The sequence below is a fragment of the Schistocerca nitens genome, chromosome 4, assembly GCF_023898315.1.
Source record: "Schistocerca nitens isolate TAMUIC-IGC-003100 chromosome 4, iqSchNite1.1, whole genome shotgun sequence".
NCBI lineage: Eukaryota > Metazoa > Arthropoda > Insecta > Orthoptera > Acrididae > Schistocerca > Schistocerca nitens.
Window position 1 is genome coordinate 222,154,484 of NC_064617.1, and position 27,560 is coordinate 222,182,043.

At 36.8% G+C, this 27,560-nt stretch overlaps 1 protein-coding gene across 1 annotated transcript in view; it reads left to right on the plus strand.

Annotated features, from left to right (window-relative positions):
• The window catches only part of LOC126252221 (dynein beta chain, ciliary), a 769,797-nt gene that overhangs the window by 260,059 nt on the left and 482,178 nt on the right, over positions 1 to 27,560 (plus strand). The window contains exons 25-27 of the mRNA XM_049953092.1: positions 9,183 to 9,331; positions 14,550 to 14,579; positions 21,885 to 21,981. Of these exons, the coding sequence (XP_049809049.1) occupies positions 9,183 to 9,331; positions 14,550 to 14,579; positions 21,885 to 21,981 (276 nt within the window). The remainder of the gene's footprint in view (positions 1 to 9,182; positions 9,332 to 14,549; positions 14,580 to 21,884; positions 21,982 to 27,560) is intronic.

Sequence of the window (27,560 nt, forward strand, 5' to 3'; positions counted from 1 at the left end):
TGTCCTACCAACCGATCCCTTCTTCTTGTCAAGTTGTGCCACAAACTTCTCTTCTCCCCAATCCTATTCAATACCTCCTCATTAGTTACGTGATCTACCCACCTTATCTTCAGCATTCTTCTGTAGCACCACATTTCGAAAGCTTCTATTCTCTTCTTGTCCAAACTAGTTATCATCCATGTTTCACTTCCATACATGGCTACACTCCATACAAATACTTTCAGAAACAACTTCCTGACACTTAAATCTATACTCGATGTCAAAAAATTTCTCTTCTTCAGAAACGATTTCCTTGCCATTGCCAGTCTACATTTTATATCCTCTCTACTTTGACCATCATCAGTCATTTTTCTCCCTAAATAGCAAAACTCCTTTACTACTTTAAGTGCCTCATTTCCTAATCTAATTCCCTCAGCATCACCCGATTTAATTTGACTACATTCCATTATCCTTGTTTTGCTTTTGTTGATGTTCATCATATATCCTCCTTTCAAGACACTGTCCATTCCGTTCAACTGCTCTTCCAAGTCCTTTGCTGTCTCTGACAGAATTACAATGTCATCGGCGAACCTCAAAGTTTTTACTTCTTCTCCATGAATTTTAATACCTACTCCGAATTTTTCTTTTGTTTCCTTTACTGCTTGCTCAATATACAGATTGAATAACATCGGGGAGAGGCTACAACCCTGTCTCACTCCTTTCCCAACCACTGCTTCCCTTTCATGCCCCTCGACTCTTATAACTGTCATCTGGTTTCTGTACAAATTGTAAATAGCCTTTCGCTCCCTGTATTTTACCCCTGTCACCATCAGAATTTGAAAGAGAGTATTCCAGTTAACATTGTCAAAAGCTTTCTCTAAGTCTACAAATGCTAGAAACGTAGGTTTGCCTTTTCTTAATCTTTCTTTTAAGATAAGTCGTAAGGTTAATATTGCCTCACGTGTTCCAACATTTCTACGGAATCCAAACTGATCTTCCCCGAGGTCCGCTTCTACCAGTTTTTCCATTCGTCTGTAAAGAATTCGCGTTAGTATTTTGCAGCTGTCACTTATTAAACTGATAGTTCGGTAATTTTCACATCTGCTTTCTTTGGGATTGGAATTATTATATTCTTCTTGAAGTCTGAGGGTATTTTGCCTGTCTCATACATCTTGCTCACCAGATGGTAGAGTTTTGTCATGACTGGCTCTCCCAAGGCCATCAGTAGTTCAAATGGAATGTTGTCTACTCCCGGGGCCTTGTTTCGACTCAGGTCTTTCAGTGCTCTGTCAAACTCTTCATGCAGTATCTTATCTCCCATTTCGTCTTCATCTACATCCTCTTCCATTTCCATAATATTGTCCTCAAGTACATCGCCCTTGTATAAACCCTCTATATACTCCTTCCACCTTTCTGCCTTCCCTTCTTTGCTTAGAACTGGGTTGCCATCTGAGCTCTTGATATTCATACAAGTGGTTCTCTTCTCTCCAAAGGTCTCTTTAATTTTCCTGTAGGTAGTATCTATCTTACCCCTAGTGAGACAAGACTCTACGTCCTTACATTTGTCCTCTAGCCATCCCTGCTTAGCCATTTTGCACTTCCTGTCGATATCATTTTTGAGATGTTTGTATTCCTTTTTGCCTGCTTCATTTACTGCATTTTTATATTTTCTCCTTTCATCAATTAAATTCAATATTTCTTCTGTTACCCAAGGGTTTCTACTAGCCTTCGTCTTTTTACCTATTTGGTCCTCTGCTGCCTTCACTACTTCATCCCTCAGAGCTACCCATTCTTCTTCTACTGTATTTCTTCCCCCCATTCCTGTCAATTGTTCCCTTATGCTCTCCCTGAAACTCTCTACAACCTCTAGTTCTTTTAGTTTATCCAGGTCCCATCTCCTTAAATTCCCACCTTTTTGCAGTTTCTTCAGTTTCAATCTGCAGTTCATAACCAATAGATCTCTGTCTTACCATTATATAATCTATCTGATACCTTTTAGTATCTCCAGGATTCTTCCAGGTATACAACCTTCTTTTATGATTCTTGAACCAAGTGTTAGCTATGATTAAGTTATGCTCTTTGCAAAATTCTACAAGGCGGCTTCCTCTTTCATTTCTTCCCCCCAATCCATATTCACCTACTATGTTTCCTTCTCTCCCTTTTCCTACTGACGAATTCCAGTCACCCATGACTATTAAATTTTTGTCTCCCTTCACTACCTGAATAATTTCTTTTATCTCGCCATACATTTCATCAATTTCTTCATCATTTGCAGAGCTAGTTGTCATATAAACTTGTACTACTGTAGTAGGCAAGGGCTTTGTGTCTATCTTGGCCACAATAATGCGTTCACTATGCTGTTTGTAGTAGCTAACCCGCACTCCTATTTTTTTTTTTTTCATTATTAAACCTACTCCTGCATTACCCCTATTTGATTTTGTATTTATAACCCTGTAATCACCTGACCAAAAGTCTTGTTCCTCCTGCCACCGAACTTCACTAATTCCCACTATATCTAACTTTAACCTATCCATTTCCCTTTTTAAATTTTCTAACCTACCTGCCCGATTAAGGGATCTGACATTCCACGCTCCGATCCGTAGAACGCCAGTTTTCTTTCTTCTGATAACGACGTCCTCTTGAGTAGTCCCCGCCCGGAGATCCGAATGGGGGACTATTTTACCTCCGGAATATTTTACCCAAGAGGACGCCATCATCATTTAATCATACAGTAAAGCTGCATGTCCTCGGGAAAAATTACGGCTGTAGTTTCCCCTTGCTTTCAGCCGTTCGCAGTACCAGCACAGCAAGGCCGTTTTGGTTAATGTTACAAGGCCAGATCAGTCAATCATCCAGACTGTTGCTCCTGCAACTACTGAAAAGGCTGCTGCCCCTCTTCAGGAACCACATGTTTGTCTGGCCTCTCAACAGATACCCCTCCGTTGTGGTTGCACCTACGGTACGGCCATCTGTATCGCTGAGGCACGCAAGCCTCCCCACCAACGGCAAGGTCCATGGTTCATGGGGGGGAAACTATCAGTAAAAGAATAAAACATAAAATATTGCTGCTGCACAGTAATAGCACTTTGAACAAGGCTCAGGGTTTATTAAATAAAAACAGTGTCTCAAAGTTAATGCTTTTATACAGTTAATAAAGTTAATACTTTCAGTCAAAAAGTATGTAAATAGCGGGTTTTAATTTGGCCTTATGTCCGCCCCCAGTAGCTAAGTGGTCAGCCCGACAGAATGTCAATCCTAAGGGCCTGGGTTTGATTCCTGGCTGGGTTGGAGATTTTCTCTGCTCAGGGACTGCATGTTGTTTTGTCCTAATCATCATCATTTCATCCCCATCGACGCGCAAGTTGCCGAAGTGGCGTCAAATCGAAAGTCTTGCACCCGGTGAACGGTCTACTCGACAGGAGGCCCTAGTCACATGACATTTACATTTTTATTGGGTTTTACTCCCTAAAAATATTTAAGTATTTAAAAATAACTAATACAATACTATAGTAATACAGTACTAAACTAATACTAATATTTCGAAACTGAAAATATAACATTATGTATGTATTTAATTAACAATTTTATAAAGAGTTTTGCGATTATTAGGGCTAGAGTGTCTTTAGAAAGGTGCAAATGTCGACCGCCTGACTGGAATACTGTATATGAAGCCGTTGATGACTGGTCGGATATCCAATTTATCCAAAACATCTCGGTGGGCATGAAGAACAGCCAAGCTGTTGAATCGCTTCTGTCCCATTGTTGATTGGAGATATGACTTCAGACACCTAAAGGCGCTAAATGACCATTCTGCTCTTACTGTTGTGACTGGAACTACTTGGAGAAGCTTAATGCACTTCACTACTTCACATAACATTTCTCCAATTGCAGGCTCTTGTGTAATGTACTTTCTTACATCACGCATGTTTTTTAAGACCAGTTGTTTTTTGTTTGCGATATTGGCTAGCACAGTCAAGTGTAAGTGCAGTCTCTCAATATCTAGGTCATTTTTGAAAAACTTAGTTGATTTTTCCAAATTTGTTTCACCTTTGTTTACTAAAAGCAAGCACTCTTGTTTAACTGCAATGACCTGTGTGAGTCCAGTTGAAGCAAACTACTCAGCAATGCAAGATTACACCATTTCACAAATTTCAATTTAAATAGCTTTGTAGTATGCTTTTGGGGTTTTGAAAGTGTGCAGTGAGTTGGCTTCGTTGTTTTCATATTTCTTTGGTATACTTTGATTCCGAGGAAGCGAAGGATCATCAGCTTGTGAAGGTTTTTCTTTTAAGCACAATTCCCAAAAGTGTTCAAAACTGTCATGCCTTCTATTCAATATACAAATCAAGCCCTCACATATTTTTTCCATATCAGCAACACTTAGATGAGGGCATTGAATTTTTTCATTGACATTCTCTACCGGGTTCAGTGCATGGCAATAAAGACGTAAAAAGAAATAAGTCTTGAATTGTAACATTGACTCAAGGTAGCCTGCACATTTGTAACCTGCCTCTGTTTTGTCCTCTGCAGCAAATGTTTCAAAAAACCCTAGAAGTTCTTCAAAGTTTTTCAATATTCTCAGGATACTAGAAGCTCGCATAGTCCATCGAGTTGGGGAACAAGGTCGTAGACCAGCTTGGTCATTGGCGCTCTCACAGCGTATCCTTCTGAAAAGTCCCATCCTTTTCTTTGATTCCCTTACGGTGTTTATTAAGTCTGTTGCTAAAGCCATAATATGCCTCATAGACATAAGATGGCGGAGACTGTCTACAACTGCCAAGTCTAAACTGTGAGCAGTGCAGTGCATATAAAGTGCTTTTGTTTGTATATATATTTGAGGCACCATCATAGCATTGTCCTCTTAACTTATCCCTTGACAAATCAAGATGAGCAAAACCATCTTTTAAAATACTATACGGAGTTTGTGATTCAGTGTTGGGCATCTTGTATAAGTCAATAAAATCTTCGTTATTGATCAAGGAATCATTTACAGTACGAATAAAAAATGACACTTGTTCATGAATCAAAGAATCACTTGTTTCGTCAGCCATAATAGAAAAATGTTCAGTCTCCTTGACTGAAGCCAATACCTTTCTCAACACAGACTTTCCTAGTAGATCAGTGATCTTGTTTTGAATGTCGTGTGATTTCCACTTATACCCCAAATGCCCTAACCCATCTTTAAACTCAGGTATATCACTCTTTCAGAGTTCCAACAACTGAAAAAAATTTGAGTTTACATCTTTGTGCCATCAAATTGCTAGTCCTTGTCAGCATTTAAATTGCACAGTAGTAAAAATTGTCTCAAGAGCTAAATGGCCTTTTTTCATATCACTATCTGACTGTTCATTCAATTGGGAGGCCACACTTCGGTTAGTGATAGAATTTAGTTTCGGAACACCTACCCTATGCGTAAACGTATTTTCATGAAGACGGAATTTTTCCAAAGCTTTTTACCAGTTAGAAAACCCTACGGAAGTAAATGCATCTTCTTTTATTGAAGAAAATTGTAATAGATTTTTAGCATCTACCTCTTTTTTTGGTAGATGCTTCATATTCTAGCCAAGGATATTTGATCAGCCAAGACTTCTGAAATGATCTTCCCTTACCAGATTGTCCAGGTTTCAGCTATGAACGGTTCTCAGCTGAAGACGACAAAGCAATTGACTAAACAATAATTGTTGGAGGTTGACTTGCAGTATCATCAACTCCCAAGTGCACCTTTTTGGTAACAAATTTATCCATTGCAAACTTAATTCATTGTACACTAAGAGACTAAAGTAAATGAATAAAATATCATCACATAAAATAGTCCACTAGACACTAAAAGTCGGAACACTAAAAACTTCTGCAGCATGTACTGAAAGAAACTATCCACACTGAATGACTGCGACAGCAGGGTGGGCTTTATATACCCACGGCATCATAATGTCTCGAAGTGTCAAGGCAACGTGAGGCAGAGGGTTCCAGGTGCTTCTGCTCCAGTCCTTTTGATGTTGCCATGGCAGCAGTGCTGGCCCATGGCACCAGACTTTACCTGAAGGTTCGCACACCGTGACAAATTCTAAGTGTGCCCGCAGCACCATAACACTATCATGATTCACACCACTCGTTTTCAGTTAACCTGCTTACTACTGTAATAATTATTTGTTTTAACTCATTACTGAATGTATTTTAAAAGGTAACTATCATCAAGCAAGGAAAATAGAAAATTCCAACATAATTTTGTGATTTTACAAAGCATAATATATGTAATAAACCCCCAAATGTACTTTTGAAGGGGCTCAGGCCCTGTCAGGCCCCATGGAGTTGGCGCCTGTGCAGATGAATCATGCTGAAGTAGAATACAAGTTTAAAACAAGAACATACTAAAATATGCACACAGTGAACTGATGCATACAGAGAACGTGGTACAAAACACTATCCTAATTTATTCCCTGCTTTCTTAGTTGCCATGGCATGGCCCCTGCTTGTCCTGTTATGGGGCAAATCCGTGTCCTCAAGGTGAAACATCCAGCAGTAGTCGCCCATTATCCAAACATTCCAGATTCCCTGGTGTCATCGTTTCATGTCGTTGATATCCTGAGGGAATATTTCACCCTGTTCTTCATTAACAGACTCTGGTTTGGATGAAAAAAATCAAGGTACAAATTTAAAAAAATTAACTTCAAACTCATTGGGCATCCCAGCATTTTGAATTATGTCAACATATCTCAACTATGCTGGCATACTCTGAACTGTGGTTATTTCCCATGAAGTTCTGAACCACACACTTTAAAATAGTCCAGGATCTTCACTTCATGGCATTCACTGAATGAAGAAATCTTCATCTAACATTAGTTTCTGAATATTGAGTCCAGTGTACATGCCCTCTTTCAACTTAGCATCTGACATGTTGGGAACTTGTAACACAGATATCTGAAACAGTTTCCCCACTCAGGTAACGCCTTGACAAACTGCTTCATTGTGCCCAGTTTTATGTGAAGAGGTGGCAAAAGTATTCTGTCTCTTTCCACTAGAGGGTCACACTAGATATTTTTGTTCCCTTGAACCAGTTCCAATCTTTTGGGCCATTGTTTTTGCTCCCAATGTTTGTCAAGAGCTCAACCATCTCATTCACAGGTGCAACAAGGGAATTTGGTACATCCTGATTGTAGTCCTAGCAGCATGCCCAAACTTTAAGATCACCACACACCATCCAGTTGTGATCCTCAAAATAAATGGTAGCAAGAAGAACCTTCATGTTGTCATGTTTTTCTTTCAGATGCCAGAATGGCCAACCGGCACGGAGGCATACATGTTACCATTGTGCAGCAGAACTGCCTTCAGGCTTCTTTTAGACGAGACAGTAAACAGTGTGCAGTCATGTAGCACATATGGGATGTTGAATTGACCAATCAAAACTTGTGCCTCATGCAGTACACTAACAAGTCATTTTGAGTAAAATGTTATGTGAAAATCAAGTCTCTTTTTCTGTAAAATGTAACAGCTGTTAACAAATGTCGTCCATGCAGTCTTGACCATAAGAACTGTGCTTCATTCTTGTTCAGTCCCAGATCACACAGAGGAGGGCTCTCATCTGTGCCTACTTCAAAGTCAGTGTCATCCACCTCCTACACGATATCTCTGTCATCACTACAATCCATATGTAACGTCTATGGAACTGTTGTATAATTATATCCAGGACATGTGGAATATGAAGAATTGCTGAGAGGATGATATTTGGGTACTCATACTCTTCTTTTTCTTGCTGAACTAGTAACCGTACAGTAGCAGGAGTAGCAGTTATCTGTATGATTCTGTTTCCCCCACCATACCATGAGGATGCCAAACCTTAATTACTTCTTCTTTCCTGCCACCCACCATCGTAAATCTTCTATCTGCATGAACTGTGGAGCCCATGCTTTATTGATGTCACTTAGTTTCATTCCAAAATAGGCATGATAGGACTTTCTCATGAAAGCAGTAATGTTTGGTCTATTGTCACTACATTTTTGCTACAAATTAGCAATGTTTACAAAGTCTTGGGTAGACATGGTACACTAACATGTGACTTCAATGGTGTTTTTGTGTATATTATCATTGTTGCAAATGTATGCAATTTTTGCAAAAAACTGTGGGTAATATGATGTGAGTGTATCAGGAGGTCGAAATACGTAGAGAACACCTACAATTTCGAGAAAAGTTTTTGTGACTTTACAGTTTATTGCATTGTGTAACAATAAAGGAAACATAAAGGAAATAATTTAATATCACATCAAGGAATAGTTAATTTGTTAATGGAGTGAACTGTGGCCATTAAAAACTGAGGAAGACCAAGGCTTGAGTTCAGTAAGCAAGTTTAAATGGATGTGGGGTGCAAGAGTTGTGCAGAGATGGTGAGGCTTGTGCAGGATAAGCTAGAATGGAGAGCTGCATTGAACCAGTCTTTTGACTGAAGACTACAACTACACGCATACATATGTATATGTGTTGTACATGTTAGGTGGCTTCATGGATGGAGAGAGAAACCCCCTGTCATCAGGGCAACTTATGTAGACTTTATCTTGTATGTAGGAAAGTCAATTAGGTTCAAATCAACTAACGGACACACAGAATAGGGCACCAAAGAGATCAGTTATTTATGAAACATCAACACCAGTAAATGCTACCATGAGTGCAATGTTATTTTGAGGAGTGAAAAAATTGCATCATAGTTAATAGCTATTGTAATTTAGTGATACATTGCTACTTCTTGTAAGAGGAGAGGGAAAAAATACGCTATAAATTTGTCAGACACTATATCTCTACACCTTAAAGAAGGATTTTTATCTTTTTGTGTTCATCTTATAAATTACAAGTTTTAAATAATCTTTTTCTTTATTAATATGTTTACAATAAAAACAGCCCTTGGTTTTTCTTTGCAGTAGCCTGTAGCTGTTGTATAAAATTATTCTTATGGGTAAGCAATTTATAAAACAGACAAAGCATTATTCAACTTTTTCCTCAGGTGTCCATTTCTTATCATTCATGCCTATGGACAGTGGTAATATATGCAGATAATCTACATCATTAATATGAAAAAAATATTTTAAACACAGGTATTTCTGTCAACATTAACATTTGTAACCTTATTGAACAATGCTTGAATAGAAACGTTTACACAGTTTATAGCATCTTATATCTGTAATTAACAGGATAGATATATGAAGTTTTGTTTTCAGCACTGGATAAGGAAATGCGATCATGGGATACATATGTGACACTTGAGGCTACTGTCAAGAACATGCTAACATCTCTGAGAGCAGTTGGTGAACTACAGAATCCAGCAATACGAGAACGGCATTGGCATCAACTGATGAAATCAACAAAGGTCCTTCTGTTTGCTGTTGTTTCTTTTGATTGACAATGAATATGTTTTTCTCATACGGAAACTTACTTCTTCCTGTCTCTATTGTTACATCTCCCTTAAAGCTTTACATTGAATTCTAAACTTTTATTAGATATTTCTTCCATATTTTCTGTCATAAGTAAGGATTTTTGTTGTGTGCCATCTGGTATTTTTAAGATCAGTTCCAACATTTTAATTTATCTCTTCTTTATCTGTCTGTGTATTATGGATTTGCACACAATACTTTTCCACACTATCTCATGCTATTAAAACTAGCAGAAAGTCATACAAACTTTTTATTTTATTGATAATGAAAGTAAAAAGATTATTGTTAATAATATTTGAGACAGAAAAGACATTGTAATTACACACACAAAGAAAAAGAAAAAGAAAAGAAAACTTAGAGCTGTTCTAATAGACTCAAAGATTAAAACTGTTACTCAGTCCCATTTCTCTCTTGGGGTAGTTGCATTTATTTGAATGTTCCATGGATCATAACTGTGATCCCTTGCAGTGACATTCAACAAGGAAATCTACAGTTATAAACCACGTTACTACAGAAAAATTTGGGAAGATCATGATCTTTTATGTGGCAGTCTTTTACATTCATTAACCATACCCATCTTTTAGTCAACTAAACACAGGGAGGTTTTAGGGCTGGAGGTGCAACTGGAAAAAAATATATTGGTTCATGTTAGAAGGAAATGCTATTCATCAGAAGAGATGTTATGTACAAAAATGATTCGAATCAACTCTCCTTCTGGGTCTATGTATTCCTTTTTCTAGAGCTTAGGGAAATTTTCTCTTCAGAGTATGTTCATTGTACCATTTATTTATTTTTTGTTTCAAGCAATTTAATTTCAAACATAAATTAATGTTATCTGTGAGACCTGCTCCAAATTTTTCACCTTTGGCAGCCTAACATATGTATTCATTTTATGTCTCAAATATTGTTGACATTTTGACTTATATCACTTAACAGCTTTCTGCTGAGGCTGTGTTAGTATTTTTAGCACACATCTAAACAAATTTCACAGACATGAATTAATTTATCTTCTGAAATGTTTTTGTTGCTAGATGTCTGTTAGATATGAATGCAAAGAAAGGAAGTCCAGAACACATTGAATCTTGGTAAAAGGCTCCTTACTTACAAGTAATTAAATTTGTGACTGATTTAATTCAATCAGCCTCCCTTCAACCATGGGGGAAATGATTGGTTGTGTCATGCCAACAGTGGTTTCAAATTACCTAACATGAGACAATCGTTCCCCCCCCCCCCCCCCCCCCTCCCCCCGCAGGCAGGCCTGCCCTGAATAAAAAAAATCTCAAAGTGGCGATCTGCAGTCATGGTAAATCTCAAATACAGCTTCTACATCTACACCTATACTCTGCAAACCACTGTGAGGTGCATGGCATAGGGTACGTCCCATTACACAAGCTACTAGGGTTTCTTCCTGTTCCATTCACTTATGGAGTGTGGGAAGAATGATTGTTTGAATGCCTCTGTGCATGCAGTAATTATTCTAATCTTATCCTCATGATCCCTATACAAGCGATATGTACGGGGTTGTAGTATAGTCCTAGGGTAATCATTTAAAGCTGATTCTTGAAACTTTGTTAATAGACTTTCTCATGTTAGTTTCTGTCTATCTTCAAGAGTCTTGTAGTTCAGTTCCTTCAGTATCTCTGTGACACACTCCCACAGATTAAACAAACATGTGACCATGCATGCTGCCCTTCTCTGTATACGTTCAATATCCCCTGTTAGTCCTATACGATTTGGGTCCCACCCACTTGAGCAGTATTCTAGAACTTGTTGCACATGTGATTTGTAAGCAATCTACTTTGTAGACTGATTGCACTTTTCCAGCATTCTACCAATAAGCCAAAGTCTACCACCTGCTTTACTCATGACTGAACCTATGAGATAATTCCATTTCATATCCTGACGAAGCATTACACCCAGGTATTTGTATGAGTTGGCCAAATCCAGCAGTGACTGGCTGATATTATAGTCATAGGATACTACATTTTTTCATTTTGTGAAGTGCAAGATTTTACATTTCTGAAAATCAAAAGCGAGTTGCCAATCTCTGCACTATTTTGAAATCTTATTAAGATCTGACTGAATATTTATGTCACTTCTTTCAGATAGTACTTTATCATAGATAATTACATAATCTGCAAAAAGCCTGATATTACTATGCCATTGTATGTAAGGTCATTAATATACAAAATGAACAGCAAGTGTCCCAACACTCTTTCCTGTGCACACCTGAAGTTACTTCTACATCTGACAATTACTCTCCATCCAAGACAACTTGTTGCATCCTCCATACAAAAAAGTCCTCAATCGAGTCACAAATTTCACTTGATATCCCATATGATCATACTTTTGACTATAAGTGTAGGTGTGTTACTGAGTCAGATGATTTTTGGAAATTGAGAAATGCAGCACCTGCCTGATTGCCTTGATCCAAAGCTTTCAGTATCTCATGTGTGAAAAGGGTGAGTTGGGTTTCACATGATCGATGTTTTTGAAATCCATGCTGGTTGACGTTGAGAAGATCATTCTGTTCAGATACCTCATTATGTTTGAGCTCAGAATATGTTCTAAGATTCTACAACAGATTTATGTCAAGCATATTAGATGGAAGTTTTGTGGATCAATTTTGTTACCCTTCTCATAGACAGGTGTGGCGTGTGTCTTTTCCCAAGAACTGGGCACAGTTTTTTATTCAAGGGATCTGTCATAGATTAAAGTCAGAAGAGGTGCTAACTCATCCGCAAATTCACTATAGAATCTGACACAGAATCCTTCTGGCCCTGGAGTTTTGTTCAATTTTAATGATTTTTAACTGTTTCTCAATGCAACTGACACTAGTACTTATTTCATTGATCTTGTTAGTGGTATGAGGATTAAATTGGGGCAATTCTCTCCTTGGTTTTCCATTGTAAAAGAACATTTGAAAATGGAGTTAAGCATTTTAGCTTTTGCTTTGCTACCCACAATTGCAGTTCCTGTCTTATTCACTAGGGACTGGACACTAACTTTGGTGTCACCAACAACCTTTGCATATGACCAGAATTTTTTTGGGTTCTGTGAAAGATCATTTGACAGTATTCTCTGATGGTAGTCATTGAAGGAATCAGCCAAATGCATTTCATTCAGTATTTCTTTATCTATAGCCCTACACTTTGTTTTCCACCTATTATGCAGTAATCTCTGTTTCCTTAGAAGATTCTTTACAGTGACTGTATACTATGGAGGTTCCCTCCCATTGTGAACTGTTCTACTCGGTCCATACCTGTCCAGTGCACTGTCAACTATTCTTTTAAAATTGAGCCATAGTTCCTCTACATGATCCTTCCCTGTGCTGAACATTTCAATTCCTCACTAAAATATGACACTACTGATTTTTTGTCTAGTTTACTGAACATATAATATCTTTCTGCTTGTTTTAGTTGTCCTTCATACTTTGGTAATCATTGTTGTCACAACTGTGTCCATGGTCACTGATACTGGTTTTGATGTGGACATCCTCAAAGAGGTCAGGTCTATTTGTTGTCATTAGATCCAATATATTTCTATCATGAGTGGGGTTCCTAACAGTATGTTCTACGTAGCTTTCAGAGAAGGCATTTAGTAAAGTTTCACAGGATATCTTATTACACCCACCGTTAACAAAACTAATTTTCCCAGTTAATTGTTGGATGATTAAAGTCTCTGCTGATGGTTACAGTATGATTGGGGAACTTACATACAAGTGGATGGAGGTTTTCTTTAAAGTTTTCTGTTACATCAAAGATGAGTCAGGAGGGCAATAGAAGGATCCAACTATCATTTAATTCCCTTCCCTGATACTGAGTCTTGCCCAAACAATGCCATATGGAGCTTATTTCTACCCCAGTGGATTTGAGTTTCATGTCTACTGTGACAAATAGACCATCTGTATTTCCCGTTTTCCTATCCTTTCAGTATAGACTTAAATTTTCCCCAAAAGTCTCACTGCTATCAATTTCTTGTTTCAACCAGCTTTCTGTACCTAGTATTATAAGAGTTTCACTTCATTTCATGAGTGCTTCAAACTCTCACTTTTTTGTGAATGCTTCGGCAGTTTACCATTAGGATTTTAATACTTTCATCTGTGGGAGCCATTTGTTTCAGTCCTACATTGATACTTCTGGTTTTTCTTCAGCTATTGTTGTCTGGATTGGATGGGGAGTCACCTGATATAAGAAAAACCTTATGTTCACCCCACACACAGTCAGTTACCTGAGTAACAGCATCTCATGTATAGTACACACCTGGCCCATTTAGGGGGCCCCTACTGCCCCATGGCGCAAGTCCAGAAAGTCACAGACTGGCTTGTCATGGAAGTCTCAAAGTGTCTGGTTCAGTCCTTGCACTTGACTCAGAACCGAAGGACCATGATCAGTTCTGATGACAGTGCTAGAAATTGTGAGTTTATTTGGTTATAGTCCTGCTCTGATGTATAGCGTAACAGTTGCTGTCTCGCATAATTCATTTTATGATTTTTTTTTCAGTTATATTTATTCTGAATGACACTATTTTATGTGGTTACTATGAAAATTAGCCTATCATATTTCCCCACTGTAGTTTATAATTCATTTTTGTTTCTAAGAGAGTATACCCCGGAATTTTGTTCTATATCTCTGAATTTATTTCTGTGGCTTGACCAAAAATTACATCATTTACCGTTTAGTAGCTACCGTAATGTTGTTGCTCCTTTAGGCTAACTTCAGACGTTTGGGTTATGCCGGGGAAGTATGCAGGCTTACTTCATTAAGCCGTCTGACAAAGACATTGACCTTTCACATTGCCTCAAAACAGATCTTATTTACAAAAACTGACTATAATTGGTCTTGTAAGTAACGGCATTAGTGTTCTAATTATTTCCCCCGGGAATCAAGGATTGAAAACTGAAGATGGAATTTTCCATCTCTTAAATTCAGCAAATAGATTTTCATTTCTTTGCATTCCTTCCCAATGTATCATTTTTTTTTTTCCAAAATTAATGTGTGTGATGTTTAATGTATGTTCCTTTACTAGTATGCAAAGAAACATGCTTTTATAGACAAGAGAATATAATAGAAATGATATAGTGACTTCTTCTCTGTCCTTTGCTATGCAATTCTGACTGGGCGATTTCGTGTGTGTGTGCACTTGATGATGCAGAGCTTAGCTGCATTGCCACCTGAAGTCACTGTAAGTACTACTCTGCTCAAAAAAGTTGTTACACCAGATTTTTTAAAAAAAAAAAAAAACACTAACAATGTCCACCATTTGCTTGCTGAAATTTCCAAATGTGGTATGTTTGTGATACATTAAACCATTAATAATAGTTTCCCTTTCATATGACAGTTCTGTCCAGTACCCAAAATAAATTTATTTCTAACCAGAATAGTTTTAAAATGCTTATTGGTTTAATTAAATCTATTTTGTCACATCTGATGATGAGTCATGTTAATGAAATAAATTAAATATTAGTACAATAGGTACAACTTAAAAATAAACTTATTAAAGCGCATGGCTATATTAAAAGTATTTACTTGTGTTACAAACATAGTTACACCATTACAGTAATTGGCATGTCATTTACTGTCCAAGTGAATTACATTCATTTATGGTTTTCTAAGTTATGTTATTAATTCTTATTCATACCATTATTATTTGTGATGAGAAAGAATGCAGGTTCATATGTACAATATTCCTTGTGTGTGGCTTTTGCATGCATGAATTTGTATACAAATGCACACACCAAAGACATCATCATTTTCATGAACATGTATGTGCAAAAACAAGGGTGGTTTGATAAGCCTGGTAATTTAATATAATCCATTATGGAGTCGAGGTAGCAGTTGTCATTATACTGGTTATCACTGATAGCATTCAACCGCGATTCTTATACATATATTTTTTTTAAACAACGCGTTTCAAGAGACAATACTCTCATCATCAGGTTGTAAAGTCTATGTCATGAAATTAAACGGACTAAAAAGACAAAACACCATCACAAATAGTTGGGAAGTCCATAGAGTAAATCAGAATTAAAATTATATTGGATTGTGGGTCCTCGTCTTACATTAAAGTTGTTGACACAAGTCGATGGCCGTCCCATAGCTACCAAGTATGTTGTCGCACTGTGCCGGCTCATGAGCTGTTGTGGACTGACGTGCCTAGGTGTTTTGGCGTGGTTACAACCGTATGCTTGACGGTAACGCTATGCTATTGGGCGCCTTATTTCCTTATTGCATTGGTCTGCCATCATTAGCCTCTCGCAACTCCGTCGGTGACATGCTACAAGTTTAAAGTCGCATACCTACCCTAAAATAATTCTAAAAACCCACTAAAAAATCTCATTTCTTTAAAATTGTCTTGTGCATTTAGAATATTGCTTTGTTTCTTTTCATGGATAGCTATCTCGAATTCCTCTAGTAAATCAAGTTTCCTCCCTTTCTTTTCTACATGCAATATTTCTACGTTATCTTCTATGCTATTAAGGGGATGTCCTGTTTCATATATATGGTTCGCAACAGCTGATTTGTCATAATTTCCTAACCTGAATGCATCTTTATGTTCTTTGTACCGGATCGCGAATGATCTTCCTGTCTGCTCTATATATTTTGCATCACAAGTTCTGCACTGAATCTTATAAACTCCCGATCTTTCAAACTTATTTCTCTTCTCGCCAATATCGTGCTTAAGGCTATACCTCACTAGGTTATTAGTCTGAAAAGCTATTTTAACATCGTATGGCTTAGAAATATTTGCTGTCTTTTGTGAGACTGTTCCGTAGTATGGCATCGTGATAAATTTTGCTTTCTCTCCATCAGGTTTTTACTTCTTGTGCTTATTACTTTTCTGTAACAGTTTTTTAACCATATCTATTTTGTAACCGTTATTCATCGCTATTCTCTTAATGGTATTAATTTCAGTCTCCATATCTTTTTTGCTCATAGGTATATTGACTGCCCTATGCACGAGACTACGGAAAGCAGCTTCTTTATAAGCCTGCGGATGGCATGAATCATTCAGGATCACGGCATCAGTCATAGTTTGTTTTTTATAAATGGAGAACACATGTTTGTTGCCCTGCTTTTTTATATTCAGGTCCAGGAACTGTAAACAATTGTCAGTTTCATACTCCACGGTAAATTCTATTTTATTATGTGCGTCGTTGAACTTTTTTACTATTTCCTCAATGTCCTCACGGGAACCATCGACAAGTAACAGAGTGTCGTCAACATAACGTTTGTAATAAACAATTTTATCCATAATGTTATCGTCAGAATTTAGAACTTTATCTTCAAGGTCGTTGATAAAAATGTCCGCCATAGTTCCTGAAATACTGGACCCCATGGCTAACCCATCGTCCTGAATATAAAATTTGTTATTAAACGTAAAATAATTAAAACTTGTAATGAGCTGTAGGAGTTCAATAAATTCAATTGTCTCTTGTGTTGAAATTTTACCGTATTTAAGGAAATTTCTTTAATGATTTCTATAGTTTCGTTAACCAGAACACTGGAGTATAAGTTCTTCACATCCAATGAAACCAAACGGGAATTAAAGATATGCCAGTCACTGACACTTCCCGTTTGGTTTTGTTGGATGTGAAGAACTTATACTCCAGTGTTCTGGTTAACGAAACTATAGAAGTCATTAAAGAAATTTCCTTAAATACGGTAAAATTTCAACGCAAGAGACAATTGAATTTATTGAACTCCTACAGCTCATTACAAGTTTTAATTATTTTACGTTTAATAACAAATTTTATATTCAGGACGATGGGTTAGCCATGGGGTCCAGTATTTCAGGAACTATGGCGGACATTTTTATCAACGACCTTGAAGATAAAGTTCTAAATTCTGACGATAACATTATGGATAAAATTGTTTATTACAAATGTTATGTTGACGACACTCTGTTACTTGTCGATGGTTCCCGTGAGGACATTGAGGAAATAGTAAAAAAGTTCAACGACGCACATAATAAAATAGAATTTACCGTGGAGTATGAAACTGACAATTGTTTACAGTTCCTGGACCTGAATATAAAAAAGCAGGTCAACAAACATTTGTTCTCCATTTATAGAAAACAAACTACGACTGATGCCGTGATCCTGAATGATTCATGCCATCCACAGGCTTATAATGAAGCTGCTTTCCATACTCTTGTGCATAGGGCAGTCAATATACCTATGAGCGAAAAAGATATGGAGACTGAAATTAATACCATTAAGAGAATAGCGATGAATAACGGTTACAAAATAGATGTGGTTAAAAAACTGTTACAGAAAAGTAATAAGCACAAAATGTAAAAACCTGATGGAGAGAAAGCAAAATTTATCACGATGCCATACTACGGAACAGTCTCACAAAAGATAGCAAATATTTTTAAGCCATACGATGTTAAAATAGCTTTTCAGACTAATAACCTAGTGAGGTATAGCCTTAAGCACGATATTGGCAAGAAGAGAAATAAGTTTGAAAGATCGGGAGTTTATAAGATTCAGTGCAGAACTTGTGATGCAAAATATATAGAGCAGACAGGAAGATCATTCGCGATCCGGTATAAAGAACATAAAGATGCGTTCAGGTTAGGAAATTATGACAAATCAGCTGTTGCGAACCATATATATGAAACAGGGCATCCCCTTAATAGCATAGAAGATAACGTAGAAATATTGCATGTAGAAAAGAAAGGGAGGAAACTTGATTTACTAGAGGAATTCGAGATAGCTATCCATGAAAAGAAACAAAGCAATATTCTAAATGCACAAGACAATTTTAAAGAAATGAGATTTTTTAGCGGGTTTTTAGAATTATTTTAGGGTAGGTATGCGACTTTAAACTTGTAGCATGTCACCGACGGAGTTGCGAGAGGCTAACGATGGCAGACCAATGCAATAAGGAAATAAGGCGCCCAATAGCATAGCATTACCGTCAAGCACACGGCTGTAACCACGCCAAAACACCTAGGCACATCAGTCCACAACAGCTCACGAGCCGGCACAGTGCGACAACATACTTGGTAGCTATGGGACGGCCATCGACTTGTGTCAACAACTTCAATGTAAGACGAGGACCCACAGTCCAATATACTTTTAATTCTGTTTTACTCTATGGACTTCCCAACTATTTGTGATGGTGTTTTGTCTTTTTAGTCCGTTTAATTTCATGACATAGACTTTACAACCTGATGATGAGAGCATTCTCTCTTGAAACGCATTGTTAAAATATATGTATAAGAATCGTGGTTGAATGCTATCAGTGATAACCAAGCCTGGTAAATTTCCATGAAAGAATGGAACACTGCTTTTTGTCTCACTTTCATGGTTAGTTAGCTTGATTCTTTCAAGGGCCGTATAAAGAATTTCAACAATGTACAGTATGCAGTTCATTGTTGATGCTATCTGAATTAGTCAGTGTGGTGACTTCGATTGAAAATGTAGAAAACTGTGTTTTGTGCTGTTACTAAACATTCTCATTTGAAGGATTGGATTGCTGCACAAATCAAAATAGAAATAGATGAAGTTCACATAGACTCTGCACCACCACTGAAGACCATTTTCTTTTGGATTAACGAATTTAAATGTGGTTGGACGAGCATCAAAGGCAAAGTGTGCTCTGGTTGTTCAGTTGAGGTCACCATGAAGGAAGCCATTGACATAATCCATGATATGGTAATGGAGGAGAGCCAAATAAAAATTCGTGAGATTGCAGAGACTATATGCATCTCAGCTGAGTGAATGCGTAATATTCTGCTTAGAGAACTGGCTTTAAAGAAGGTGGGTGCTGCGACTGTTTATAGTCGACCAATAGCGTATCTGGCAAAATATTTCAATACAATGTCTGGCGAATTTAATTACAATTTGTGAGACTTTTGCACCAATTTGTGACTGTTGATGAAACCCAGACCCATCTTTACTCACCAGAGTCTAAACAGCAGCCAAAACAGTGGACAAAGGCTCATGAAAGTGCACTGAAGAACACAAAGAACATTTTGTTGTATGGTAAGGTGAAGGCCACTGATTTTTTGGGATTCATAATAAATGATCTTCTTAGATTACTTGGAAAAAAAGCAGAACCACAACCGGACCCTATTACACTTCACTGTTGATCATTTGAAACTTGCGTTGTCTGAAAAAAGTTGAAAGTTGGTATGCAAAAAAGTGTTTCTTCACTGGGATAATGCACCATCCCACACATCAGTGCTAACAGTGGCGAAAGTACATGAATTGGGCTTGAATTGGTTCCTCATCTTCTCTATACACCAGACTTAGCCCCAAGTGAGTTCTTCTGTTCCCTTACTTGAACCTTTGGTTTACTGGGAAAAAATGTTCATCAAATGTGGGAGTGATAGCTACAGTCATTGAGTATTTTGCACAGTTTGACAGAACCTGCTTTTGTGATGGATGAAAATGCTGGCGGATCACTGGTCCAAGTGTATATCCCACAATGGAGACACTGTTGAGATGTAAGGTGACTTGTTTACGAAACCATGATTTTTTCTTGCTTTTTTACCAGACTTATTGAACCATCCTTGAAAGAAAATCATGTTTATTTTATTACAACTCTGAAGCAACCAAGTCTTATTTATAGTAGAACTTGTTTCATTGATATCTAGAAAAATGCACACATTACCTGAAAGTAAATGACAGGAATAGTATGATTTGAAGTGATATAACTAAGTTTTAAGCTGACTACATCTTCCTCATATTATCTAATGATCCATATAGTGGCCTCTGAATGCAATCATGGCTGATAGACTATGCTTTGTGGATTATTGCTGTGAATATTTGAGACTTGGATTTCTGGAAAGAGATCACTGTGTTAGAGCTTGCAGAGAACATGTGTGGCAGTTGGTTATGGGCTGCAGAGATTATCTGGCAGAGGCTCTCCACACGCTGTCAGACACATCCATCTGCAAGCTTCTCTTCTGTTTCATGTCTATCAGTGTACCCTTTTCATATTTTTGTAAGAATTAAGTAATGGATAGCATTTCATTTTATGAAAAATTAAGCAACAGATTTGATATTGACGGATTCACTATGATATACGGTGCGATATGGCATTTAAGACAGGAAAAGGAAAAGAGGCCATTGCAGTAACACTTGTTGAAAGAGGGATATGAACCATCTAAATACACAGTAGATGATTATCTCTGCCACTCACTAAAAAAACATTGTGTACAGGGAGCCAAAGAGGAATGGTCCATACCCGAAGAAGTGACAAAAGTGCTCATTCAGACCAAAAATTTGTATGTAGACAGAATTTCTGTTCTGAATAGTTTCTCACTTTTCCTTGTAATCTCATTGCTTCATGCATCTATGCTCTGAATATTGTTGCATTCAGGGAACTGTGCCTTTGAATTTCTGCTTATTATTGCTTTTTGTAATTGTATGACTGTGAGGAATCACAAGTACATCGGGTTAGTATTTCATTGTACAAGTGAATTTTAAAAATGCCACAAGAATTTCAGTAATGCAGTGTATGAAAACATGATGTATGCTTGTACCTTCTGCAGTTGTAATTGTCTTGTATCTGTTAAAAGAGTACCATTGGTGCTTGTGACATTCCAGATCATCAAATTTCTTAGAGCACTTTTTTGTGTAATTTTTTGTTTTTGTTTTTATTATTTTTTTTAATTTAATGTGTTGTGTGAAAGTGGTAGCCTTCATTGTGCATGTTTCATCTAAACAAAGAGTTTTCCAATAACAGACCAAAACAGCAACACCATATTAACATCATTCAGCAGAGTCATACAGCTAGCTCAGGATGACTTTCTTCACATCTCGATCCCAAGAAATTTGTGTATGGTCAACATTATGTCTTGAAGGCTTATAGTGATTTTATCTACAATGCACGCAGCCTCTCCACAGTGAAGACAGTGCCGTGTGACTTGAATTATGTCACTGGCTACATGTGATTTGAAATGTTATTCTGTCTACTCATGAAGCCACTTTTATATGGGATAGAATCAATAGTACATGTAATAGCAATCAAATAGTACTATTATACCTTATGTATGTGAAGGTGTCTGTTGGTTGGTAGCATGCAGGAAATTTTGAACTTTTAGTGTTAGTATGTGTACCTGTTAAAAATTCATTCTTATTAGCAGTATAAATACTTAAAAATGGATCTCAGCTTCACACAAATGGTTATTTTATCTAGTTCTGTGAAAGACAAATAAAAGAGGGAAGCTGTAATGAAATTCAGTTGCACAAAAACCCAAGAATGATCTAAACTCAATTAAGTGATTGCTAACTCTGTCAAAATTTCTGCTGGTAATAAGTAAGACCTTCTTGTATCTTTGAACATAGTTCAGTTGTGCCACAGTTTTTATTTTATCTAACAATTTATTTAGAATAATGTGTAATAGCCATAAAAACTTTATGATGATCACCTATATAAAATTTGCAACTTATAGAAAAAACATCTGTGTAAGGAAAGTTACAGATTCTGTCCTCAGAATTTTTATTTGAAAATTGTTTTTATTTATTCAAAGGTACGTTTTGTGATGGATGAAAGCACCACCCTATCTGACCTCCTTGCTCTTAATCTTCATGAATGTGAGGAAGAAGTGAAGAACATTGTGGACAAAGGTATTATTCTTAGTCAAATGAACTACATTTATAATTACATGCAGTTGATTTGGAACATCTTTATATGTAGCAAACAATGAGAGAACCAATTGCCCTCATCAACATATGTAACAGTATAAAGGAAAAATTTTGTCTGTAGTTTCAAAAGATTTGCAAAGGCAGTGATGTGCTTGGTTGCATTTAAGCCACTGGCAGTCATCTTGAGCATCTTTTGTAATGGTCAGAAACTCTTAGGGTCACAAAAACTTTATCCGAAACCATTAGCATGTAGTAGGGGTAGCAAATAAAAAATGAAATACCACTGTGACATGTATGGAACATCAGCAACAATGATAATGTATGTTTTAAAGCATTACTGTGTCAGCTATATATGCAGTCTTGCAGAATGTGTAGATAGGAATACTGTTATGAGGCAATCTGTGAACTGGTCAAAGATGATGGCATGTAACTGAATGCTTACCAATCTTTCAAGCTGCTTATCTTGAAGACAGTCAGTTTTTATGGCATAAATGCAGAGGAAGAGGTATGTGGGCCTATGTTTCATGGGAATTGATGTATGCTTTTGACTAAGATGTCAGTAATGCCTTTCAAGAGTGTGGTTTGCTCTAATATATTTTCTGTAAGTATCCTTAATTAACTAGTAAGCAATTATTATCACTGGCCATGCACAAAAAGATGTTTTCATTTGGCTGCTGTATTTCATGTAAACTTATGTTTCCACTCCCAGAATATACATTTCATAATTTTGTACCACCATACTTCAGACATTACAGTAAATACGTTCTTATACCTCAACTGTTTTGTATCAGTGATTTCTGTTGTCAAACAGTTACTCGCCTCATCAAAAACAATCTGAGTTTATTTCTTTGCTTGAAATGTTGTTTTCTTATGTCCTAATTACATTCCATTGTTCAAGGATTTGACTAATTATTTGGTAGTGGACTACTTTAACAAGGCCTCTGTTTTTACTTCACTATCATATAAATACAGTTTTCCTTCATAGCAGTTCTTAATTATATTGTTTTTGCATCATAAGCAGTAACGTAATATACATTCCACTAACTGTTGTTAAAAAAAATGTATCTCATCTGCCACTTCACTCTCAGTTTGGGAAATTTCTTGTGAAATGCGAATGGTGTTAATTACTATTGCAATAAGAAATTGCTGTATAGTAAAATGCTGCTTTTATGCTTTTCAAGGAACTTTAAAAAATTGTGTAAAATGTGGGAAATAAGTGTGGAACCTGTAAAAGGACCGTATAGGATCTCTGCCTTGCATTTTTGTACTTTATGTGAGATATGTACGTAATAGGCATCAAAATGCAGGTCAGGGACTTATTTCATATCTAATAAAGGTTTATTATCTTGTAAAAGCTGTTAATGTAACTGGAACTGTTAACAGTCTGGGAAGTAAAAACATTTAACTTCATACATCATAATTAATGTTTTTGAGAAGCCTACAACTGTCATTCATTATGTAAATAATTCCATTTTTTTTTTTCTTTTTTCATTTTTATCTCTACGTGTTTCGAAAATTTATTCTCCATGTAGCAGAGATGCTGAGTCACAGATAGGCATAGCAAAAAGACTGTCAAACAAGTAAGGTTTCAGACAAGAAGAACTTAATTGGAATTGGACAACATACAAATGCAACTCACACACACATGGTCACAGTCATTGTCAGGTTCAAGTATAAGTATTTAGTATGGCGTTAGTTATGTTTTAGGTGTCTCTCGCATCATGGTCATATTTTTGAGTTTATAAGGTACTGTTCTTCCTCCATTGTGTAAAAAATCGGACACATACAAACTGTCACTCATATTGTTTGTTTGTTAAATATCACAAAAGTTACCTATGTAAATATCTGCACTTGACAATGAGAATAAATTCTCTAAACGTGTCTTGCTAAACATTAAAAAATGTGTAACTGGTGCTATGTTTAAGTCGAAAACATTTGAGCAACTAAAAGTGAGCAAAGGTGTCAACTAGTGGTACAAATGGCCACACTACAGAGCTTGATGATCACAACAGTCATGAAGGTGCGCATGTGTAGCAGAGAATATTTGGACATGGTCCTGATTGGTCATGATACCTTTATTTGAATAATCCTAAACTCTCCCATCAGCCACTGTGCCAAGTACACCTTGGCAGCAGCGGGAGATAAAGCCAAGGGAATTAAAATAAATCACAAATTGTTCCTACTTTTACTGATTCATGTGTGCTGGGTAGAACATCCTAGTGCCAAGAAACTTAACCACGTAATGTTACCATGTAATGCTTGTAAATGCTATTTGATGGCCAACAACACCAGCATGATGATAGCATCATTTTATGTCAATTACATTTTTTCATAACGAGTAATTTGTTAGAAAATTTTAAATATGTTGGCTCAAAATCAGGTGCAAGTTAACACTATGAATATAGGAAATTTGATGGGAGCAATAAAAAATGTTATAAATGGCAGGAAAATGTTAATTCTGGAATGTAAAAGCAGGGTTATACAGTATTTATGTTGTCACAATCCCAACAATATTAATACTGTAACATTATTGTTCTACAAACTTCAATGTTATTGCTCTCTTAAGCCTTCTTTTTTAACATTATTGTTGTGTATGAAAGAAAAGAAGTAAGTTTTCAGTTTAAAATCCCATCAAAAACAAGGTAACTGCAGTTGAGATACAGATTGAGGAAGGAAATTGGCCTTGGCTTTTCAAAGGAACTGCCATAGAATGCCACACTGTTTTTATATGCATGGCCATCCTCCACAGCCATCTTATTTGTCTTTTTTTTCTTTCTCTCTTAAGCAATCTGCAGATTAGCTGAGTTTTTCACCAGATTTGTTTTGCTTGATTAGTAAAGCATAATCAGTGTTGAATTTGCATATATAATAAAGTCCTTACATTTTGAGTCCTATGTAAGCAAAACTGTTTTCATCTCTAAAGTGACCAAGGCATTAAAATATATTTTGTATGTTAAATGTTTACAAACTATTAAAGCTAAATGTATGTTGTGAAAAACTTTCCTAATGTGCAGAATGCTTGAAACAGAAAAAAAAAAAAAAAAAAATAACAAAGGGAAATAGGTTTCATGTAAAATGACAAAACACATAGACTGAAGTCACCTCAAGTTCAAAGCTAGAACATACTTAGGTCACTGGGAATAAGGAAAAGTAGGTTCACAATCTCAATAACAGTAGACAATTCACGTGAATGTAACTGGCGATCTTTAGGATTCTGTTGTTCCATGGTAACGTATATTCCTTATATAATGCAATACGTGTCAACAGTTGTTTCTTCGAGGTGAGTGTTAAAGCTCACCAAGTCTTTGGTGTGATTGGTGTGTTGTGATAATAAGTATAATTCTCATTGTAGGCCATGTTTTTTCTAAGAAAATTGAGCACATTGTCTCTCAGAATATATGTTATTTTTAACAGGTTATTAAGTCACTAAGGTAGAGACCACAGGGAATTGCTGGATGTTTTGTTGTTTTTGAGTGAAAGCTGTAAGAAATCATTCTCCAGTGTGCAAATTTTATAATGCAATATCTGACTGGAAAAATTTTAGAATTTTGAAGGATGTGATAGAAAGAAAAATAAATTACTGCCAAATGTACTACTATGCCATATTCATCTATAATGAATTTGTTACCGTTCCCCCCTCCCCCCTCCTTTGTCTTGACTTCTGATGAAACTGCTAGGTGTCTAGAAATTATCAAACTATTAAAACTGCACTAACACAATTCTGCCAAGAGAAAGTAGTCTGTGTGTATCTTGTTAGCGTGAAAACTGTATTGATTAAAAAAACTGGAAGTATGTGCTAGCTGTGTTCACAAACTTCCTCAAATGATAGGGGCCAGATTCTTAATGTTCTACAGTTATTTGTTTAGGATATGTCTCATAGCTTACTAACATCCAGCCAGGCATATACAGGATGTGCATTATTGTAGCATTTCACTGACTTTCATGAAAAAAGTTGTTTAATATTTTTCCAATTGTGTATGATGGGCCATATATACTCATTTAACATCTGAAGGAAGAAGGATTCAGTGTCCTGTTGGTGATGAGATGATTCAGAATAGAGCACAAGCCCAGATTCGGGAAATATCGGGAAGGAAATGATTTTTTTAAGGAACCATGCTGGAATTTGTCTTAACAATTTAGAGAAGTTACAGGAAACCTAAATCTGGTTAACTGGATGGCATTTATGGTGGCATGTAGCACATAGAGTCCAATCACATCTACAAAGGGCGTTCAAAAAATGTTGCACAGTCGTCTCTAATTTTTTTAATTTTTTTCAGGAGGAGAACGAAATTTTTTGTGAACGTACTTGGAACCTTTAGCTATACATTGAACCTATTCAATGTACCCTCCATCAGCTGTTACACATCTGGCCCAACGTTCTTTCCATGATGTAAATGCACTTTGGTAAAATTCTGGGGATTGACTTTTACACCATTGCTTGACACAGTAAATAAGGTCATTCTCACTATTAAATGTTTTACCTCACAGGTGGTCCTTTAGATGACCAAAGAAGTAAAAATCGTCACACATCTGTCATTTTGGATGATTTGATCAATGGTCTCCTTATTCACATCACTCACTGTTGTCGATGGTCTACCACATCGTGGATTGTCCAGTAGAGAGAAATCACCTTCTTTAAACCTCTGCAACTACCACTGGATACTGATGTGATTCACTGTGTCCTCCTAATAAACAGGGAGCAACTTCCTGTGAATTGATGTGACAGAGTGATAGCTGGTCTTGAAGAGGAACTCCATCACTGACCATTGTCGCAACCTGACATCTACTTCATGGTCCATTATGGCTCACCTGTAAATATAAGAAAATACTTTTATGTACCAACTTATAGCTAAATGTTCCAAGCATGTTCACAAAACATTGCATTCTCCTCCAGCAAAAAATAAAAAAATTAGAGATGACTGTGCAAAACTTTTCGAACTGCCTTTGTACATACATACTCCGCAAGCCACCACACTGCACAAAATGGGGGGCAGCCTGTACTAGTCATTCCCTTTCCTGTCCCACTTCCAAATGGAGCAGGGAAAAAATGATTGTCTATACATCTCCATAGGAGTCCTAATTTTTCTTATCTTATTTTTGCTGTCCTCATGTAAAATGTACGTTGGCGACAGTAGAATTGTTTTGCTGTCAGCCGCAAATGCCGATTCTGTAAATTTTTCCCAATAGTATTTAACAAAATGAATGTCATCTTTCCTACAGGGATTCCCATTTGAGTTCACAAGACATTTCTGTAATACTCGCATATAGGTTGAAACAGTGAGTAATTAATCTAGCAGCACACCTCTGAATTGTTTCAATTTCTTCTAATCTGACCTGGTAGGGTCCTCAAATGGTCAAGAAGTATTCAAGAATGGGTTGCATTAGTGTTCTATATGTGGTTTCATTTATAGATGAGTTACACTTCCTTAGAATCCTCCCATTAAATTGAAGCACTTTCCCTACTATTTACCTTACTTGCTTGCTCCGATTCATGTAGCTTTGCAACATAATAGCTAGGTATATTCCCCCCCCCCCCCCCCCCCCCCCATGAACCATGGACC